This window comes from Agrilus planipennis, unplaced genomic scaffold (genome assembly GCF_000699045.2).
Source record: "Agrilus planipennis isolate EAB-ADULT unplaced genomic scaffold, Apla_2.0 scaffold178, whole genome shotgun sequence".
Classification (NCBI taxonomy): domain Eukaryota; kingdom Metazoa; phylum Arthropoda; class Insecta; order Coleoptera; family Buprestidae; genus Agrilus; species Agrilus planipennis.
Window position 1 is genome coordinate 364067 of NW_020439320.1, and position 21010 is coordinate 385076.

Consider the following 21010-nt stretch of genomic DNA (forward strand, 5'->3'; position numbering starts at 1 on the left):
AATACATAGGCTTAGCACTTTTAAAGCTTGAGTGATAGTGATACTGTGACTGTCAAGTTCTCGTGTAAATGATTTAATGATTATTAATTTAATTATTATTATAGCGAGTCGTTTAGAAACGAGACATGATAATCGAGATGATAGTACTGAAACGTTAAATGCAGAACCTGATCTAAGACTGAAGATGTCAGATATTGAGCCTAACTTTGAATTGCTTTGTTCTATCAAACAGCCACAAATATCCCATTAAGAGTTTTTCCAAATGTAAAACATAAGAACCAGTTTGTTAAATTTATCTTGTTTTCAACTTTTATAGCCATCATTTTAGTCTTATTAATGTTTTATTTAAATGTTTCACGATTAATATAATAAATTATTCTGCAATATGAAAAATATATATTCTATCAAATTTTATTGCTTTTTTTTACCTGTCATTAACGACTACATAGGGTGTTCGTCAAATTTTTTCGGACGTTTCTTTTGGTTCGCGAGGAAAAAAAGATTGGGAAACACTGCTTTAGAGCAAACTTAATTAAAACACTTTACATTTTTATACATTGAATATTTTGATAAATTGCGCATTAGCTTATACTACACCCAATACATAGCTTCTTCCTTGGTTGGCTATACCAGAAATTGCCAAGGAAAATGGGAAAACAACTAGATGATAACCATAGATAAAATGATAACCATATAAACGTACATAACCTGTAAGTGATTCTCGTGTTTTGATTTAGTAACCGTTGTTTATGAGTTTTGAATTTGCAATTTTAAGGATCTTAAAGAAAAATATGAAAATGCTATTAATGAAGATTTAACAATTTATTATTCATTAAGGATTTGAAGCACTACTGTCAAATTAATCACATGTACATTTGATCTCGCCAGTTTAACTGTCTATACCTACTGTTATACTACTAGACAATTTTAAAGTATGAGGAATATTGCTACCATTTATCAAAACTTTTCAAGGAAATGTAAAGTTCTGAAGGTAAAACATTATTCTTAAAATTTTATTTTGTTCGAAGGCAGTAATGTTTTAGGCAAAAGTTAAACAAACACAAGACTTCTTCAGAGAACCATCAAATTATGAAAAATACACTGATAGATTAACAGCAAAATTAAGTAGTTTCGAAAACAATTTTTTACATAAATACGAATGGTGGATTAAAAAAGGGGTAAGAGTATTAATCATAAGTGTAATGTATTTCTTCTCTAATAGATATATACATAATAGTTGATAAAACTAAGGTTTTAGCTAGACCTTTAGTTGGAAAAGTATCACATAAACATGAGAATGAAGAAGACAGAAGAAGAATAAAAGGGTTTATTAATTTAAAGGTGAAATGTAATATTTTTCCATATCTACAAAAATGCAAATTATCATATTTTAGGGTCAGCAGTATCTTCAAAAAAACAAAAATTCAATATGGTGTTATAGTGCTGTTCCTGTAATAGCATCAGAAATATCTGATAAAGCAGCAATAGTAGAAAAAATTTCCGAAAAAATTCCTGAACCTCCACCAGTGCCTGATGCATCTGTAGAAGTATTAAATCAAATAAATGCTTTAGGTGAACCTACTTTTGCATCTTTGGGCTTAGGAGGGTGGTCTCCTATTGGAATTGTTCAGTCTACATTAGAATATATACATGTTACATGTGGATTACCTTGGTGGGGAACAATTGCTGTAGGTATGAAAAGACATTTTTGACGGTAGTGTATTTTTTCATTACAAGTATATAAAAAAAAATGTGATTTAGTATTTTAAAAGATTTTAATATGTAGTGGTATACGTAATAATTATAAAATAAAAATCTAATTCAATGATTTATTTTTATTTTAAAACTGCATAAATATTATACAGTTACTAAACGCGGTTTGTTTAGTTAATTTATATTAATTCATTGGACTTATCCAATATGGGTGTATGCTTTTTATTCCAAGTGAAGGGAAATCGTACTTAAAAAACAACCCAATAATTATTCTACAGGATTCCAAGTAGTTCTAAAACATTAATTGTAATAACTATTTGAATCGGTTAAATTACGATTTTAGTTTGATAATTTAATATTGTATATAATGTTATAAAATGAAACTTCATTGTTTTGAAAATTATTAATAGTTTTACTTTTTATGTATTTTATTTTGATTATTACTTCTTTTCTTTTTTCATAAAATTTTATATCTATTTATTTTAAAGGTGCTTGTATTTTAGGAACCATCATTGTACGTGTGCTTATGTTCCCTTTGGTCATTATTTCACAGAGAAATGCAGCCAAAATGAATAATTACATGCCACAAATGCAAATACTTCAATTGAAGATGACAGAGGCTCGACAAATTGGAAATCACTTAGATGTTGCTCGATATTCTCAAGAACTTATGGCATTTATGAAAGAAAAAGGACTCAATCCTTTTAAAAATATGCTTGTTCCTCTAGCCCAAGTATGTGGAATTGTATGCCTGAATTTTCTAAATCAAGATTTAAACCTTATATAAGTTACATAAAAGAATGTAACACATTCAATGAAATTGTGATATCTTTTAATATATCACAAGGAAATACAACATATATGTATACTAGATTCAACAAAACACCTAAAGAGCAATCATATGCGCACCTACCTATTTTGATTATATTTATTAATTCTATTGGTAACTGTTTTGTTTCTGTTTTGTAGATGCCACTTTTCATTTCATTTTTTATGGGACTACGGCAAATGGCGAATGTACCTGTGGATAGTTTGAGAGAAGGTGGAATGTTATGGTTTACCGATTTGACTTTACCTGATCAATACTACGGCTTACCCCTTATAACTAGTTTCACTTTATGGGTTACAATAGAAGTAATTTATTTATGTACCATTATAAAAATGTACATTATCCCGGCATATGTTTATTAATTTTTATAGTTTTTTAATTAGCTACTACAGCATTTTACAAGAACTTATATCAGGAATTTAATGAGAAACCCCATTTTAAAATTTAAACTAAATTGTTTGTTTTAGGTAGGTACAGATGCAGGAAAATTATCTTCACAAAACCTCCAAACTATGAAGTATATTTTGAGGGCTGTACCGGTATTAATTTTACCATTCACTGTTAACTTTCCTGCTGCCATTCTATGCTATTGGGCATCAAGTAACTTTATTTCATTAATACAAGTCGGTATTTTACGAATACCTACCATTCGAGATTATTTCAAAATCGAGCCCTTAGTAAATCACAAGCCAGAAAATTTGCCGATCAAGAGCAAAGGATTTGTGGGAGGAATAAAAGATAGTAAGTAGCTATAAGATTTTCTATCATAACATATCTAAATATAAACATTTATCTGTTTCTTACTAGCTTTTTACATTTTTTCTTTCTTTTTGAATCTGCACATTTTAAATTTAATTTTAGCTTGGACGAATCTCAAAGTAAGTAAAGAGATTGAGGATAGACAACGATTTGATGAAGTTCAATTTAGGAGGGCAGGAAGAGGTCCAGTAGTGAAAACATACAAATATGATCCCACAAAACAAACTGTTCAACAACCGGTTATTAATGCTAAAAAGCGATAGTTTTTTCTTGTGTGTATATATATGTGTGTATACTATACTTAGTATATAATTTTTTATTTTAAGTTCTTGTTTTCTTTTTTGTTTGAATAAATTAATTTTTAACATTCATGATTTAGTACACTAATTTTTTCCCACAAACTAAGAATTCAGGTACAATCTTATTTATTTTATGTATTCTAATTACATGTACATTATACATTATAACGTTAAAAGAGTATGTTTGGAGCACAACTCTGTAAGAGTACGAAACACGGATGGTGGTAGCTGCAGAAAAGAAAAAGTGGGAACTGTTGGAGGTTTGAAACGTGGTATGTTCAGAAAGATGATGAAAGTATAGTAGATAGAAATGATTAAAAATGAAGAAGTATTAAAAACAGTATGAGAGGCAAGGACGCTAATGTAGGCAGGAAAGAAAAGGAGAGAAGTAGGACACCTCACAATCAGACATGAAGGTCTAGTTAGAGACATATTAAATGCAGAGTATTTTGCGGGGGCAGAAGAATTAGATTAGTGGGAAATGAAGATTGACTCAGGATAGGTAGGAGTGGAGATGTGTCCATAATGATAAAACTTGAGATATTGCTTGCACTAAAGCACTACATTGATAGCTACGGGAGTAGATCACCCATGTGTATCTAGCCATGGCTTGCTTTATTACCTACTAGCAATAAGTTAAAAATCACTTAATTAATTTTGATTACCTTATGTCTAAGTGCTATTTTCAAAACATTTAAGCAGAAATTATTTTATTACTAATAGTGATTTAATCCATTTAAAAAAATACAACAAATACATTAAATTTAAGCTCTCTTGCGATTCATTGTAAGGGGTGTAATACATTGATTTATTACTTTTATCAAGTGTGTATTTTCTAATGCAGCAGCAACTCGCTCTTTGTCAGCTAGTTGTTTGTTTACTGAGTTTTCAGAAACATGAGTACCAGGGTTTATCTCAACTGAAACTTTAAATCGTGGAGGTAGTGACCTTAAAAGTTTTACTCTAATGGATAAACCAATTAATGTTGCCATACTGCAATGAGGTATAGTTGGTGTAAAAAGTACTTTAACAATGTTGTTTCTATTGTCAACGAAAATTAAACTATCTTCTACTACATGAAGTTCCTCTAATGTCAGAGGGTGTTCAGGATCATTAATTCCCCGAATCAGATCTAGAATTTTCATCAGTTTTATTTCAGTTTTATGTATGAAAAATGCTACAGTTACCAAATATTTCCCTTGAATCTATTTCATCCACAACGCTATCATCTTCCTCATCCGCAGTTATATTACGTTCGGAAACCTTATTATAAATGTTAGGATTACTATTTTCTAATTCCATTATTATTTTAAAATTTGTAGCGTTTTACGTTTTATGGATCAGTTGTATGGTTACATTTTATGCCATAATCGCCATTATTATTACCCATAGACAAATTATCTTTCTTGTCATTTAAACCATCGATGCATTTGATAGTATATAGCGTATATAATAGCTGCGTTCCTTTTATAAGTGAGGTATTATACTTTAAACGAGTTAAAGGATGGATAATGAATAATAATGGCCTTTTATGTTGAAGGATGTGAATATTTAATTTATAAAATGTTTCCTGTGATATCAATTTCTCTAACAGAAAATAAAACCTAATATGTTTTGACGAGCCAAATCATCCTTCATTATTAAATCTTATTAAAAAAACTTTGAACGAAGATCCCATTTGTATTGAAACTTTAGTTATTAAAAAGTATAACATAAACCTAAACCATCAACTGACCTAATACTCTTGCATAAGTACAAGCACAAGCTAGTTTGTGTTTCAAAGGAAAAAGTAAAAATACTCAATAAAATCTAAGCTTATTTTCAAAAAGGGAAAGCACGGACAAAGAAGTGTCCCTCTTTTTTGTCTCACGGCTCATAACCGACGGGACGTCATAGGACTTTCCTACTACAACTGTATTATCTCTTTCAACTGATCGTGAACCGAAAGCGTTTAAGAAATAGTGTCAAAGGGACGCTGCTAGTACATTGAAATGGATTATAACCGTATTCCTATGTCCAGTTTTGTAAAATTAAGGTAAAATTTAAAGAAGCGCTGACGTCTTGTTGTTTCCATGTAGTAGCCAATAGCAATAGTCCGCCATGATATCGAAGCAATACGATGATCGTAACGTTTCTGTTTTATCATTAGTAATTTCCGGGACATTTTTAAACAGCCATTACAATACTACTATAAATCTTTAAATTGGAGCTGCTTACTTACCGTTTCATTAATACGTGTTCCAGTGATCGACACTATTCATTTTCCTTTCGGAACACTATTTTAATGTACTAATTATAGTTCAGCACAACTCACCTTACTCCCTCTAATTCCAATAATACGCGATTGCACTGTCATACGTTAATCATAGATATTCGATACTGACCGAATTTCACATGCATTGAACACACCATTCAAGAGCAATACATATTTAGCCAGTTATTTCTAGTCAAATTCATGAATAATCGGATATAAATGATTAAAATACTAACAATTTAAAAATAATCGACTGTGTTACAAAAATATAGAACTGTTTACCGTAATGAGCATGACCTATGCGGAAAACGAGTGAAACAGCTGTAATATTATTAGAGCTCACTGCTCTCCCTCCGATCATACTTTTTGCCGGCATGAACAGCACATACCGTTTTCATTTCAGTTTTAAATTATTATCTCTCACAATAAAACACAACAATCAACCACATTAAGAAAAAGCTGCTGTGAATGTACTGTTTATTATTGATCGGTATTGACACAAGTTCCATTTAAACAAATCTGTTATATTTCCATGAAGTGCTTAAATTGTTCCAAAAATCCTGCGTACAAACATTAATACGTGAAAGTACATTAAAAAACTGCAATGAATTTCTACTCGTCGGTCATCAAGGTGTACATTTGTGTATGTTATAAATCAAAAAAATGTTTTTATGATTGGAACAATTAACAGTCGCTACATACGTTTGTGCCTTAAAAAATAATCTAGATGAAGATAAAGGCTACGGGTGATAATATAAAAGTATATATGTTTTAAGGCGAAAAGTTCAACAAGTATAAGATGCGCTAGGCACTGAAATAAATTGTTTAATTCTTTTTCAAGTACGATGTAACTTATTACAAAGATAGATCAGCACATTTACTATTCATTTACGGATAATTAGGAAGAGAGAGATGAATATTTTAGCATATAAAGGACCTTAAGTTTTTTTCACATTCGAACACAATTTATATAACCTGAGCTACAAGAGCCTCGGTTCTAGAGATATTGAAATAATTTCGATAAAAACTCTTTCTTCCTAATTAATATTTATAGCACATTTTTGTATGAACACACTAAATGAACATTGCGAAACAATAATTTTTTAATTACATTTATGTTACGTGGGTTGTAAACAAAACGGGTCTACCAAGTTGACAAGCATTTCAGTGTCAAGAACAAACTCTTGAAAATAATTTGTATAATGTCGAATTAGAAAAAAATTCTGCATCTATATGAAACACCGTAACAGATATTAGAAACGCGACAAGAATGTAAGGAGTTTATTCATGACCTTTTACAATGATATTCTGTTAGTTTCAAAGACTTTGTGAACCTTAGATATTCCTAAAATAGTTATCGTGAAGCACCACTTGTTTGTAATGCTACAAATTTTAATTTCACCTACATTCACTCAGGCATAGTCAGTTAGTTAAATTTTTCTGGTAGAATTTACCATAAAAGTTTTTTGTTTTTTTTTTTGTTTTAATTTAGTAATTCCACTATTTTCACGCATCTATTATCATTCGCACCTGAAAGACATCCGCCCATCAACAGCCGCACTGTATACATTCATTTAAAATCACTACACTCGCACATTACAATTTTAAACTAGCACGCGTACACTTTACATTTTTTCAAAAAAAAAAAAAAAACCAATAATTACTCTTGTAGTTTGCAGAGCACTTCGTAAAATATGAATTACNAAATAGTGAAAACCGACTGTTTGTAGCCCCGAAAAGGCTAACAAAAATTTAATACAATTTTTAGAGAGATTACCTACAGAGTTAATAATTCCACACTTTAATTAACGGAATATAAGAACGAATATGTGTTATTACACATTACACGTATAATAAACAGGATTACATGTTCCTACAAACTTAAAATATGTATATTTTAACGTGCAACTTCAAAATTTTGATAAAAAAATTACTGCATTATAGCAACATATAAACGTAATGGGCCTGATAGAATTATTTACAATTCAATTTACTTAGTACATATAACAAAATAACGGATTTTAAATTACATTAATTTTAATAATTGTTGATTTTTATAAGTAAATATCTTTAAAAAAAATTATACGAAACAATTAACGATAAAAAATTCAACAACCATTCTATAATAATTGGAAATTACATAATATAGAACTAAATATCGATAACGATTTCAATTGGACTGCATAATGTTTTGATTTCCATGACAGATTTTAATTTTATCAAACTACAGTTTTCTGACAATATCTGCCACGAAAAAAATATAGTGTATTCTAGTTATTACGAATTTACGAATTCCTTACTTACAATATATGTTTACAATAACAATAGTTTTAGGCAAATATGAAGCATATTTAAGAAATTTTTACTAGTGTTTTATATTTTTTTTTATTTTCCTTCTTTAAATGATCATGATAACACTCACAAACAAAGCAAAGATGAATTGCGTTAATGACGAATATTAATGGATATAAACATACACTGCATGTAGAAGCAAAACGTTGTAACTGGAATACACGTGCATATTTCGAACCGTACTAAAATGAATCCTTACAGCCGTTATATTAATATTAATCAATTAATTTCATTTTAATCATTATGATTAGATGATGATTAGATAATTTAATTTAAGATGATGAAGTTTTTTTATTCTCACCCATATATAACATTATTGTAATCAAAACGAAAACGACAATTTAATAAAGTAATTAATACGAATAGTGTGCGTATTATAATTCGCAAATTTCACAATTCAAAAACGTTTTAAAATATTACATTTAATGTATTTGAAAGTGAAAATAACACGTTAATTTTAAAAATGTACTACATAAGGCGTCTAACTTAACGCATTAGGGACGCCGATTCTTTTCATTTAAAGGTTCTATAGAATAAATAAAAAACAACAATTTTCAATGGAAATATGTTAACTATAAAGATCCATTTTTTCTCAACAGAATGAAACAACTTACTATGTATAGTATTCACGAATATTGCTTTTTTTGTTTTTTTTTTCTCCATGTTTTAAACACGAATGAATAAATATTGTATTCACGATATATAAGCTATTCACGTCGCTACTTTTTTTTTAAGCAACCGATTCGCATTTATTATATTTTCTCTAATAACTGAAGTGTATAAAAAAAAACAAACTGATCAACAATGAGACGAAAAAAAAAAAAGAACGGCAAGTAAAGGGAAAGGCTAGGTCAGAAAAAATTGCTTCCCCTTCGAACAACGTTTTTCCGTCAAAAAAAAAATTAATTTGCTATTTGCCTACTTTTCAACATAATAATAATAAAACATCCGCCTAACAAATAACACATTTGAAAGTGCACACACATTTTTTAGAAAAATTTAAAATTCGTAGAAAGCGAACGCTACAAATTTGACTTGACCTACGAAGAAAATATTCATGTTGTATATGATACTAAATGAATTATGTACTGCTACCTAAACGAGAGTGTTATTCACAGATGGTCAAATTATCCGCATATTCCACTGTTTGTTAAGAATGAATACTTTGTTTAAACCTTTACGTATTTACATTTCACCTTTACATTTACTTTGAGTTAGGATTAACAAATCAAACAATCCTTTCGCACGCAGTCAAATAAGCAACGTGTCGCATTGCGCCTGCGCTGAAACAAATATGGCAGACGCTTATCGTTTGCTCGGTTCAGAAGGAAAATAACCGAAAAAACAGAAGCGATTACGTACATGTGTAGGCGTGTGTGCACAAAACATTTAAAGTGTAACCGAGTGCAAGACGGGCACCGAGTTCATGTGCATCAGGTGGTCCTGTTTAACGCTGGACGCTAAACTCCAGGAGCCACGGTGATGAGACGTTTGTGCCGGGACGGGCGAATGACGGCGTTTCCGATCATTAACCGCGGTTAATAACTCGTTTATGTCATAGCTTACCTCGGCTACCGGCAGGTGTTCCATATAAGTTTTCTGTAAAGTGCTCAGATCAGACAGAAGCTGCTCACCATCCTGGCTGATATCCTCTCGCAGTTGGCTTTGTAATGGAAATTTGCCCCGGCCATTGGAGGAGCAACAGTCGGTGCAAATTTCGCCCCCATTCCATATATTGCGTAGAGAGTCTTTGTCTACTTGCCAAATTGACTTGTCCGGCTCGGGTAAGACCCAGTCACCGTTATCCCATTGGTTCTTGTTGCATCGAGCGCAACCTTCGCCATCATACTTCCACATGATTTCTGTCATAATGCCATCCGGACTCGAGTCGAGTTTCTGGTCGAAGATCCAAATGTCGCTTGGTTTTTCTTCAGTGACTTTCGTTTCTGACAGTAAATCTTGATCACCTAAAAAATTCAAAAAGCAACAATCAGTTTATAAATATGCGCTAGTAAACAAGTTTCTGAAATTTTAAGTCCTCAATTCTAATTCTGACAAATTAAAAAAACATGAAATATAGGTTGCAAATAAGTTAACTTCCAATAGAAAAAATATATGTATTTTACAATTTAAATCTTCAAAATTGTGAGCACTTTAGTAAAATCAAATGCTTAAAATTAGGAAATTTTTTATCGCAGCAATTCCAAAACAGTTTTATTAGAGCCCGTGAGATATTTAGTTTAAAAATGTCCAAAATAAGGACCCTACCATCATTTCTATTTCTATATAAATACAGATATTAGGAAAATAACACAAATCATATTTTTATTACCTGGGAAATAAAAGTCAGATTCACTAATATTCCTTTTTTTACACGGAACTACTTGAGAGTTATCCATTTCGACGTCCATTGTGGACATACTTTCAAGCTCAATCGTATCCGTTTGACAAGCCTTGTCGTTTTGCTTGATGAAAAACTTCAACACAAATTCTTGCTTCATCTTGCCCTCGGTATCGTTATCGTTGCCCAATTCTTTTACCTTTTGGTGGCTTCCTCCTTCCGACTCTAAATACAAATAACCACTGTTGCTGCGCTTGTAATTTGGCTTGTCTAAGTTACTCGAAATAATAAAACTTGTCCCATCAGCATATTGACGATTAACATGAGCTTCTGTCATTTCCTTTTTGAAATTAATAGGTTTGAAATGACTATTATCGGAAGTTAGGAGATTCTCGTCATCGCGCTTATCGTCATAAAATTTCCGAAAATGACTTGCATATTTTGTGGAAGAAAATAAATTCACAGCAGAAGTATCCGATGGCATTATGCGATTTATAGGGCCTTTAGGACAGACCTCTATAAATGAACTACACTCGCGGTTATGATTTATCTTAATTAAACTCTTGATTAGGATGTTCGTGTGACGATCAGTGTTGTACTCCCCCTCGGACCATTTCTTCATTGCAGTAGTTGATATGTGCCACGGATGATTTTTGACTTCTGAAGATTCCCGATTATTACCGAAGAACAGTTCCGAATACGTGTTATTTCTGTCAGTGTCCAACATTTTGTTTTCTTCAGACACGTTTGACCATATATTTCTCGAAGCGTTGCAGTCCATAGTTAATGAACTGAATTTGAACCCTAAGACTGTTTCTGAATTGTTTTCTCTAAAATCGTCTCGCAGCTTATCTTCACCGGCATCTACCGACCAAATAGAGCTTGTTATGTTTGTACCGCTGTGTATGAAAGACTTATTTCCGACTTCCTTTATATTAGCTAAATTCATCATTTCGACGGTGTAGTCGTGAGGACTTGGGGAATCAAGTAATTCTATAATATCTACAGGTAGGTCTTCGTACATTTCGTTTTCTCTACAGTTATCCCAGATTCCAAGGGAGCCGTAGTCGTTTTGATTATTAAAATTTTTGCTAGATAGATTCGACTTTTCCTTTTTCACGTTATCCCCTTTATCTGAGTCGCTTTTCAGGAATTTTTTAGTAAATAAGACGTTCCAAGTATCAGAACAAAAATCCGTATTCTTGCTACGGTTTCCGTATTTATGTTTGCTACTTGTACGGGTCTTAATATTTTCGCACTCTTTCTTGTATAGCAATTTTTCACCGCAACTTGAAGAACGATTGCGCCGACGCGTTCCCTTCTTTTTTGGAGAAGTATAACATTGCGGCATGAAAGTCAAGACCGTGCCAGGCGACCTAAGCGACGTATGAGATAAAGGAGGAAAAGCGGCATAATACTGACGTGCTAAATCAAGTGGTGATACATCGTGAACGGCCTTATTTGAAATGACGTTCGTTGATGGTGGTTCAACCACATTAGTGGACCCATTTTTGTATTGTTTCAATTTTTCACACAATTCATCCACCAAAGACTCAATTCCACAATCCTGTAATAAAATATACATTGGTACTGCATAAATAAGTTTAATTATTATTTTTTTTATTATAAAAAAAGCAAGGCAAATTGTTAATACTTAACGACACCATACAAGAAAATTAAAAGGAGTTCTGTGAAAATAAACTAAATAAATCACTAAAAACCCAAAAAAAAGTCCAAATAAAACATTCAGAAGACAATGAAGTCGAAGCATGCATTCAGTAAATTAAGTTACCCTTCGCTTACAACTCAAAATGACAAATTATAACTTTACAGGCAGTTTAACGTTTATTGTTCGCTATTCTATTTCCTTTTTTAATTTTAGTATTACCAAATTTACATAATTAGTCACAAACGTAATCACAATTGGTAAACCCTTACACAGGTATACGAAGTTACCTGTATTTAGGGGAAGTTATAGTTACCTAATAACTACCAAGAATAAAACTTAAAATATGTACAATACAAAATAATATAAAGTAATTATGAACATGCACTTGTGGATTTTGGATTGTCAGTTGGTTTATTTGACTTGCGTTAAGTGCTGTTAGCACACAAATACCAATAGTTTGATTTCATTTGAATATCAGTAATATGTTGTTGAAGCAATAATTTCTTTTTTATTTAATGTTTTAATGGTTACTTAAATGTTACAAAAAGTATCGAAAATATATATATATTAGTGTTCCACAAATAATTAACAGATTTGCATTAAATAGCAACAAACTACTGTTCGGTCATATTTGGAATTGGTAAATGATTAACTATTTATGTTATGTTACTGATTTACTTAAACAATTTAAAAATGAATAGGTTGGCAAATAAATATGCGAAGAGAAAGTAAGTGCTTGTATTCATAAAATGAAGGATATTGCAAATGCGTTTATTACAATACCTGGTCAGAGGCAGACAGTAGGCACTCAACAGCAGCCGAACGTTTCAGTTCGTCCGCATCGGCCTGTGAATGCCCTAACCACTCAGAAGAGCGACGAAAACGTTTGCGACCTCCACGGGAACGCTTCAAATCCTGAATATAATCAAAAGATGACTGAATTATTTCACTTGCGTACAGTTTTCACTGCAAAAGCAGGAAATTTCGGTATTAACGCGATTTATTTTCATAACTTATTTAAGCAGTACACTATAATAACTCAGTGTTATTAAGCAATTTACTAAACAATAATAAAAGTGATAAATATTAAGAAAAGTGAACCTAGACAGATTATATGCAATTTTTTCTTAAAATACCTAAATATCTTTCAGTCACTATTAGATTAATTTTTCATAAACAAATTAATACATTGTTACCTCTTCTTTAATGTAAAGATTAACCAAAAAGTAGAATAAATAAATTTCAATGATAACCCAAAAAGTGTTTTTCTATTTATAAACGGCCTGTATTAGAAGTAAAGCTAAGTTCCATAATATAAAATTTAACTGGAATATAAAACAAAATTTTTAAAAATATGAAAAGAAGTTTGTTCTTTTAAGCGATAATAAATGTATGGTCCTTTGACACTAATAAGGATACACACTGCTGATTTAAACTATCAAGGAATTTTAGAATTCCACAAATTGTAGCGGTTTTTTGGAAATTAAAAAAAAAATAAACAAATATTCAAAAGTTCGCACTGATATACTTACTACTCTAACAAGTTTGTGAAGTAGTTTTCTTTACATCTTTAGGATGATAAGATTTTACGATAACAATTAAGAATTCTGAGAAGTCGATATAATATAATAAGTATCTTTAATTTTTTTATAAATCCACGCAAAAAGTACAAAATAATTGAATATTATCAGCAGTCGTTAAACACGAAAAATTTTACCTTATCATATGCTTTAAATTGGTTATCTTGATAAGAACAAATTATGTCTGCCGTGTCACGATGAAGTAAGCTCAATATGTAGCGGGTGTAGACCACAGCATCAATGCCACGTGCTTCGAGTTGTTCTTCAAGCCAATCAGAAATCTCTGAGGGCAGGGAAATTAACTGTGGGTACTTCATATTATCTAACTGAAAAAATAAAAACAAATTAATGAATATATTCGGCATAAATAAAACACTAAAAAGCTGAAACCTCACTTAAAAATGTTTAGAAACCTAAAATATGTTTTGACACTTAAGGTGTCATCCTCAATTAGTTAGTCTCTTAATGAAAGTTACATTTACGATTAATTTTTATTAATGCTATTTGCCATTCTTTATAGTTCGATTTTAAATAGGTAAATCAAAAATAGAAAAAAACCTTCAAAAACAAATTTTAAATTTTTACATTTACTTTTGTGCTGAGCACATCTATTGCATGTGGGTAACTGCATCCCTGAATCAATTTGCGTAAAAAGTTTGCGAAATACATCTACACATAGAATCCCTAAAATACCTATATCGACCAACTACTCAATTTACAGTAGCACAATATGCAGTGGGATTTTGAAAAAAGCCTTAAATTATATTATTTTTATAAATTATATAATAGAAATTTCATTGTTACCTTAAAATTGCAGACGAACGTGCCGTAATTGGTAAGGGCGTGATGATTTTTTTGGGTTCGTTTTTGATCCTTCAGTAAGCACAGTGAGGATGCAAAAAGTATCAGGTTGATACCAATGCATTGTAACACCGTTTGCCAGTTACAATGGCATTAGGAATTAAAATAAAATAAATATAAACATAAGGGAGAAGAATGACATTTGGTTTGTCTTCCAAAAATGCTTACAGCTATCCACTGTGCTTTAAGANATTTAGATGATTGTAAATAGATTAGTTATTCCAGACACAGATAAGAGGTACACAATCTTAGACTGTTCTAAATCATAGAACTGATCCAATATGCCAATGCATAAGGAACTATTACTTAACTATGACCTATTATTGGCATTCTTGTCACGAGTCTTTGATTCTTGTCTATGGATTGGGATTATGGGATGATTGTAGGTTAGATTGAATTCTACATTTTATGGTTTGTGATTATTGCTTTTATGAAACGGAACGAATTTTAAATTATCACAAAATCGCTAAAAAATAATTAATTTACTTACAAATATTTAATAATTTAATAAAAATGCCTTGTTGGTATTATGATAAAAAGGAGTTAAAGAATACACCTTCAGCATTGGATGGAATCGATTACGAGACCGAAATGAGATATAGGAAAGAAGGTGGCAAATGTAAATTCATTTTGAATCAAATAAACTACGTATGTGTTATTTTTAAGGTGCAAGATTTATAATTGATACTGGATCAAAAATGGACTTGGGATACAATACAACAGCAACGGGAGTAGTCTACTTTCACAGATTTTACATGTTTCATTCTTTTAGACAGTTTCCACGCTATGTAACAGCATGCTGTTGTTTATTTCTCGCTGGAAAAGTAGAGGAAACTCCTAAAAAATGTAAAGATATTATTAAGACAGCAAGGAGTTTATTAAGTGATACTAAATTTGCTACATTTGGGGATGATCCAAAAGAAGAAGTAAGTTTATATTGCATCAAACTATTAGATTAAGGCATGTAAGCCATATTTCAGGTAATGACTTTAGAGCGAATATTATTACAAACAATCAAATTTGATTTGCAAGTTGAGCATCCTTACAGTTATTTGCTTCGTTATGCAAAATGTTTGAAAGGAGATAAAGTTAAATTACAAAAAATGGTGCAGATGGCATGGACCTTTGTCAATGATAGTCTCTGCACAACTCTTGCACTGCAATGGGAACCTGAAATTATAGCAGTAGCATTAATGTATTTAGCTGGAAAATTAAGTCAATTTGAAGTTATCGACTGGGTTGGCAGAACCTCAAAACATCTAAGGTGGTGGGATATGTTTGTCGAAGATGTAACTATGGATTTATTAGAAGACATATGCCATCAGGTGAGTTATTTTTTATCGTCAGATCTGCACACTGGTATCTTGATACATCGCACTTTCCTTGAATGTATAGCAGAGTACAGTGTGTACTTAGGCTGTAATACTATGTATCTAATCTATTAAATTAAAATTATAACTAAATTTTTAAAGTGGAAAAAAATTGAAAAAGTATTTTTTTAATGCAGGTTTTAGATTTGTACTCACAGCCAACTCCAGATCCACCTCCAGATAGCCCTCCTCTAATGTCGAAGTCAGCGAGTTTGGTTCCTGTATCGGGCAAATCAGCCAATGGTCAAGAAAAAGATAAAATTGTTACACCCCCAGAACCCATTATTACAAATACTAAAGCAACTGCTGTAACTGAAATTCCTTCTTATGTTTACCCTCCTACATATTCAGGTGCTCCTACCCATGCTGCCTCATTTCCACCTGCTTTTGCAAATCATGTTCCTGTAACAGTACCAGGACCACCTCATTTAGCAGGTCCCCCTCCAGGTCCACCGCCGTCTCATATAACTGCTCCACCCGGTGTGCCTTTTGCCTCTTATATTGCTCCTCCCCCTCATTATACACCTGTTGCAACTGCTCCTCCATTTTATCAATCAACACCTGCTCCTTTGCCTTCCCAACCCCATCGTCCATACTATCCACCGCCTCCCTAGCTGACGATTTACGAAGTTGTTTTATTTAGACCATAATAAAAACAACTAAAATTAATGTCATGATCAATAATAAGAAGCACAATTTTCAGTGCGGAATTAGGCTGGTAACAAAATGGATTATTTAAATTTGTGATTATATTAGTTTTAAGGTAAATAATTTTAATAATTTTATAAAAGAAGACTATAAAATACATATGTAAGAGCTTGATACTGTGAGAGGCTTTCCAACAGATTTTGCACAAGATGTTTGATATTTTCCTTTTGTCCAAAAATTGCTGTATAATATTTTTATTTCAAGCTATAATCATTGATGTATAATTGAAAAAAAAATCGAATTGTTACAAATACTTTAATAAACATTCAGCAGATTTTTTTACCCATAAATTTAATTTTTGCCTTCCACATAAAAAAAATCTTTTATATTATTGAAAGAAAAGCTAGGTCAATAAGGATCATTTTCGACTTATTCTGAGCCTAAAAAAAAAAATTTAAAGCAAAACTACTTTTTATGGTAAGTGAAGATATGTAGTATCTTATTCGAGATTCGTGACACTTCAGTAATCAGTCAGAATAATATTTTCTTTTTCGAGCTTCAAACAGGTTAAAAATGATCTTCATCCTCAGTCTATTTTCTTTGATAAGTGGATATCCTTATAAAACGAACATTTTTCAATCGTACAAAGTGTAACATTATTCTATAGATGGCGTCCACTACGCTGTTTGTAGTAATTTAAAATGTGAATTGTTCTTAATAATTAAAAACATTCTTTTATTTTACAAGTGGAGGATACAAACAGTAGTTTCTCAAAGTAATGTAAAACTAAATACTGAATATTTAGCAACAAGCAAAAAATCAATCACATTTGCGTCGTTGAAAGATTGTATACTGTAGTATTACGTTTAAAAGGACAGTGCCTGTTTCTAGAGCAGACAATTTCCTGTATATTTTATGTTACCCACATTCTTACATAAGTTACACAAGGCACTGTTACAATCACATCAAAATTTCTTTTGAAACTACATAGTTTTAATTGAATAATACACAGCCTTTGAAGTCAATGCTTTACAAAATATTCAATAAGTAGGGCTTAAAAAATGAAAAAGACTTAAATTATACTGAATGGTGTCTATTAAGCTATAGATAAAATTAAAAAATAATAACTACCTAATGAAATAGTAAATAATAAATAAAATATTTTAATGGCAAAAAAATAATACGACTAATATGGTTGCCACTTTTTACTTTCAATTGCTAGGATTCATTACTTTTATAGTTTAATGTAGATCAATATTTTAATCAGCACCTTTTTACAAGAAAATCAAAGGTAATTTTCTGAAATTGAACTAAATAAAGCACTAAAATCATAAATTTTACAAAAGAAAATCTTTAGAAACTTAGTACGCTTCGTGAGTTTGTATTCTTTGCATTGGGTATCGAAAAGCGTTTTAGATTTCTAAAAAATTTTGTGTGGAACTTATTAGGAATTCNCAAATAAATTACAGGTTACATAAGCAATGTTTATATCATGTACATTACAAGGTGCCATGATTAAAATACAATGAGGACATTTAAAATCATTAAAAAATAGACCACTTGGTTAACAACTTAACAAAAATGTACTAAATTAGAAAAGACTTTTCCTATCAACAAGAAGACACTTAATGAAGGTTAGCATCATTTACAAAAAAACACCTTTTAATAAAAATCAATATTCGCAAACTAAGAGACAATCATATCAAAACTGATATAAGTTCTACACTAAGTTATTAAACAGTTAAACATTTCTCTGCTTACTATTTATCCATGATTTCATAACATGTACCAGAAGGGCTTTTTAGAACATACTTTGCATGACGTACGTACATAAGTAGTGCATATATGTAAAGTAATATATCTATACAAGTATGCAAAATACATGACATCAAATCTATTATTATCAACATAAAACAAAGGCATTTTTATATAATGAGAAACAAATCACTAAAATTATATAAGAACTGCTGATATGATTGCAGAACATAAAAGATAAATCCCACATACCCCCTTTATTTGATACAAACACCACAAAAATCAATGCGTTTCAGCAACTAACATTGAACAATAAATAAAGCCTTACATGCAGAAAATTTTATATTTATTTATATACTAAGAAACTTAATAACTTACGTAGTAAATTACATACCTATTTATGCGGGGTTTACAATTTTTACCCTTAAATTTCGTCAACACACCCTACAATTAATAAAACATGGCGGTTAGGCACAAAGGCCACTACCAATCAGAAGCAATCCCGCTAAAAACCAAAGATGCTTACTTCATTCATCTATGGTTTATCTCGTTCACTTTAAAAAAATTAAGTTTAATATTAAGATCGTTTAGATCTCAGTATTTTTAACAAACTAGCGATTTTAGAATCTCATTTAGAATCGTTTATAAAATATTTACATATTTAGTAAAAAAAAAGTATCTTTGGCTATTTAAAAATTAGTTCTATTATTTTAAGGTATAGTACGTAACTTTTCTTTATTTAAAGAAAAATTACAGTGAAAAGAAAGCTTTTTATGATTTAAAATTTCTTGTTCGTTTTCGTATTAGTTAACAGGAACATGCCCAAATAATAATGCATTATTAACAAATAAGTTATACAGTATACACGATTATACATTTATTTACATTTCAAAATACGTTTTAATTAAAGCATTACTATATTTTAAAAGATATATTTAGATGATTGTAAATAGATTAGTTATTCCAGACACAGATAAGAGGTACACAATCTTAGACTGTTCTAAATCATAGAACTGATCCAATATGCCAATGCATAAGGAACTATTACTTAACTATGACCTATTATTGGCATTCTTGTCACGAGTCTTTGATTCTTGTCTATGGATTGGGATTATGGGATGATTGTAGGTTAGATTGAATTCTACATTTTATGGTTTGTGATTATTGCTTTTATGAAACGGAACGAATTTTAAATTATCACAAAATCGCTAAAAAATAATTAATTTACTTACAAATATTTAATAATTTAATAAAAATGCCTTGTTGGTATTATGATAAAAAGGAGTTAAAGAATACACCTTCAGCATTGGATGGAATCGATTACGAGACCGAAATGAGATATAGGAAAGAAGGTGGCAAATGTAAATTCATTTTGAATCAAATAAACTACGTATGTGTTATTTTTAAGGTGCAAGATTTATAATTGATACTGGATCAAAAATGGACTTGGGATACAATACAACAGCAACGGGAGTAGTCTACTTTCACAGATTTTACATGTTTCATTCTTTTAGACAGTTTCCACGCTATGTAACAGCATGCTGTTGTTTATTTCTCGCTGGAAAAGTAGAGGAAACTCCTAAAAAATGTAAAGATATTATTAAGACAGCAAGGAGTTTATTAAGTGATACTAAATTTGCTACATTTGGGGATGATCCAAAAGAAGAAGTAAGTTTATATTGCATCAAACTATTAGATTAAGGCATGTAAGCCATATTTCAGGTAATGACTTTAGAGCGAATATTATTACAAACAATCAAATTTGATTTGCAAGTTGAGCATCCTTACAGTTATTTGCTTCGTTATGCAAAATGTTTGAAAGGAGATAAAGTTAAATTACAAAAAATGGTGCAGATGGCATGGACCTTTGTCAATGATAGTCTCTGCACAACTCTTGCACTGCAATGGGAACCTGAAATTATAGCAGTAGCATTAATGTATTTAGCTGGAAAATTAAGTCAATTTGAAGTTATCGACTGGGTTGGCAGAACCTCAAAACATCTAAGGTGGTGGGATATGTTTGTCGAAGATGTAACTATGGATTTATTAGAAGACATATGCCATCAGGTGAGTTATTTTTTATCGTCAGATCTGCACACTGGTATCTTGATACATCGCACTTTCCTTGAATGTATGAATGACGGCGTTTCCGATCATTAACCGCGGTTAATAACTCGTTTATGTCATAGCTTACCTCGGCTACCGGCAGGTGTTCCATATAAGTTTTCTGTAAAGTGCTCAGATCAGACAGAAGCTGCTCACCATCCTGGCTGATATCCTCTCGCAGTTGGCTTTGTAATGGAAATTTGCCCCGGCCATTGGAGGAGCAACAGTCGGTGCAAATTTCGCCCCCATTCCATATATTGCGTAGAGAGTCTTTGTCTACTTGCCAAATTGACTTGTCCGGCTCGGGTAAGACCCAGTCACCGTTATCCCATTGGTTCTTGTTGCATCGAGCGCAACCTTCGCCATCATACTTCCACATGATTTCTGTCATAATGCCATCCGGACTCGAGTCGAGTTTCTGGTCGAAGATCCAAATGTCGCTTGGTTTTTCTTCAGTGACTTTCGTTTCTGACA

General features: G+C 31.3%; 6 protein-coding genes and 1 long non-coding RNA gene across 9 annotated transcripts in view; 3 read left to right on the forward strand and 4 right to left on the reverse strand.

Annotated features, from left to right (window-relative positions):
* The window catches only part of LOC108738390, a 14045-nt gene extending 8117 nt beyond the window's left edge, over nucleotides 1-5928 (reverse strand). The window contains exon 1 of the long non-coding RNA XR_001937972.1: nucleotides 5822-5928. This is a non-coding gene — a long non-coding RNA (uncharacterized LOC108738390). The remainder of the gene's footprint in view (nucleotides 1-5821) is intronic.
* Nucleotides 641-3626, forward strand: LOC108738388 (mitochondrial inner membrane protein OXA1L-like). 2 transcript variants are annotated; one of them, XM_025978550.1, is made up of 9 exons: nucleotides 641-710; nucleotides 776-991; nucleotides 1044-1178; nucleotides 1252-1341; nucleotides 1395-1692; nucleotides 2217-2446; nucleotides 2683-2847; nucleotides 3010-3283; nucleotides 3404-3626. In XM_025978550.1, the coding sequence occupies exons 2-9, from the start codon at nucleotides 935-937 to the stop codon at nucleotides 3562-3564; spliced, it is 1410 nt and encodes a 469-aa protein (XP_025834335.1). In that variant the 5' UTR covers nucleotides 641-710; nucleotides 776-934; the 3' UTR covers nucleotides 3565-3626. The 2 variants fall into 2 exon arrangements, with proteins under 2 accessions (XP_025834335.1, XP_025834334.1); XM_025978549.1 differs by lacking the exon at nucleotides 641-710 and having other exon boundaries at nucleotides 717-991.
* Nucleotides 3710-4909, reverse strand: LOC108738387 (MIP18 family protein galla-2). Its single transcript, XM_018471789.2, has 2 exons — nucleotides 4788-4909; nucleotides 3710-4732 (listed from the first exon to the last, which is right to left on the reverse strand). Exons 1-2 carry the CDS (start codon nucleotides 4900-4902, stop codon nucleotides 4365-4367), a joined length of 483 nt encoding a protein of 160 aa, XP_018327291.1. The 5' UTR covers nucleotides 4903-4909; the 3' UTR covers nucleotides 3710-4364.
* Nucleotides 5929-7722: 1794 nt separating the features above from the next.
* Nucleotides 7723-14841, reverse strand: LOC108738385. Of its 2 annotated transcripts, XM_018471787.2 has the most exons (5): nucleotides 14601-14841; nucleotides 13934-14122; nucleotides 13000-13131; nucleotides 10539-12114; nucleotides 7723-10173 (listed from the first exon to the last, which is right to left on the reverse strand). In XM_018471787.2, exons 2-5 carry the CDS (start codon nucleotides 14111-14113, stop codon nucleotides 9596-9598), a joined length of 2466 nt encoding a protein of 821 aa, XP_018327289.1. In that variant the 5' UTR covers nucleotides 14114-14122; nucleotides 14601-14841; the 3' UTR covers nucleotides 7723-9595. The 2 variants fall into 2 exon arrangements, with proteins under 2 accessions (XP_018327289.1, XP_018327290.1); XM_018471788.2 differs by lacking the exon at nucleotides 13000-13131.
* A 121-nt stretch (nucleotides 14842-14962) lies between these two features.
* On the forward strand, nucleotides 14963-17016 carry LOC108738410 (cyclin-K). Its single transcript, XM_018471813.2, has 4 exons — nucleotides 14963-15267; nucleotides 15324-15583; nucleotides 15638-15982; nucleotides 16165-17016. The coding sequence occupies exons 1-4, from the start codon at nucleotides 15171-15173 to the stop codon at nucleotides 16639-16641; spliced, it is 1179 nt and encodes a 392-aa protein (XP_018327315.1). The 5' UTR covers nucleotides 14963-15170; the 3' UTR covers nucleotides 16642-17016.
* Nucleotides 17017-19425: 2409 nt separating this feature from the next.
* Nucleotides 19426-20590, forward strand: LOC112905683 (cyclin-K-like). Its single transcript, XM_025978546.1, has 3 exons — nucleotides 19426-19782; nucleotides 19839-20098; nucleotides 20153-20590. Exons 1-3 carry the CDS (start codon nucleotides 19686-19688, stop codon nucleotides 20588-20590), a joined length of 795 nt encoding a protein of 264 aa, XP_025834331.1. The 5' UTR covers nucleotides 19426-19685.
* Nucleotides 20591-20613: 23 nt separating this feature from the next.
* Nucleotides 20614-21010, reverse strand: part of LOC108738403 (tyrosine-protein phosphatase non-receptor type 14) — an 8706-nt gene continuing 8309 nt past the window's right edge. The window contains exons 11-12 of the mRNA XM_025978547.1: nucleotides 20693-21004; nucleotides 20614-20657 (exon numbers count right to left, since the gene is read on the reverse strand). Of these exons, the coding sequence (XP_025834332.1) occupies nucleotides 20614-20657; nucleotides 20693-21004 (356 nt within the window). The remainder of the gene's footprint in view (nucleotides 20658-20692; nucleotides 21005-21010) is intronic.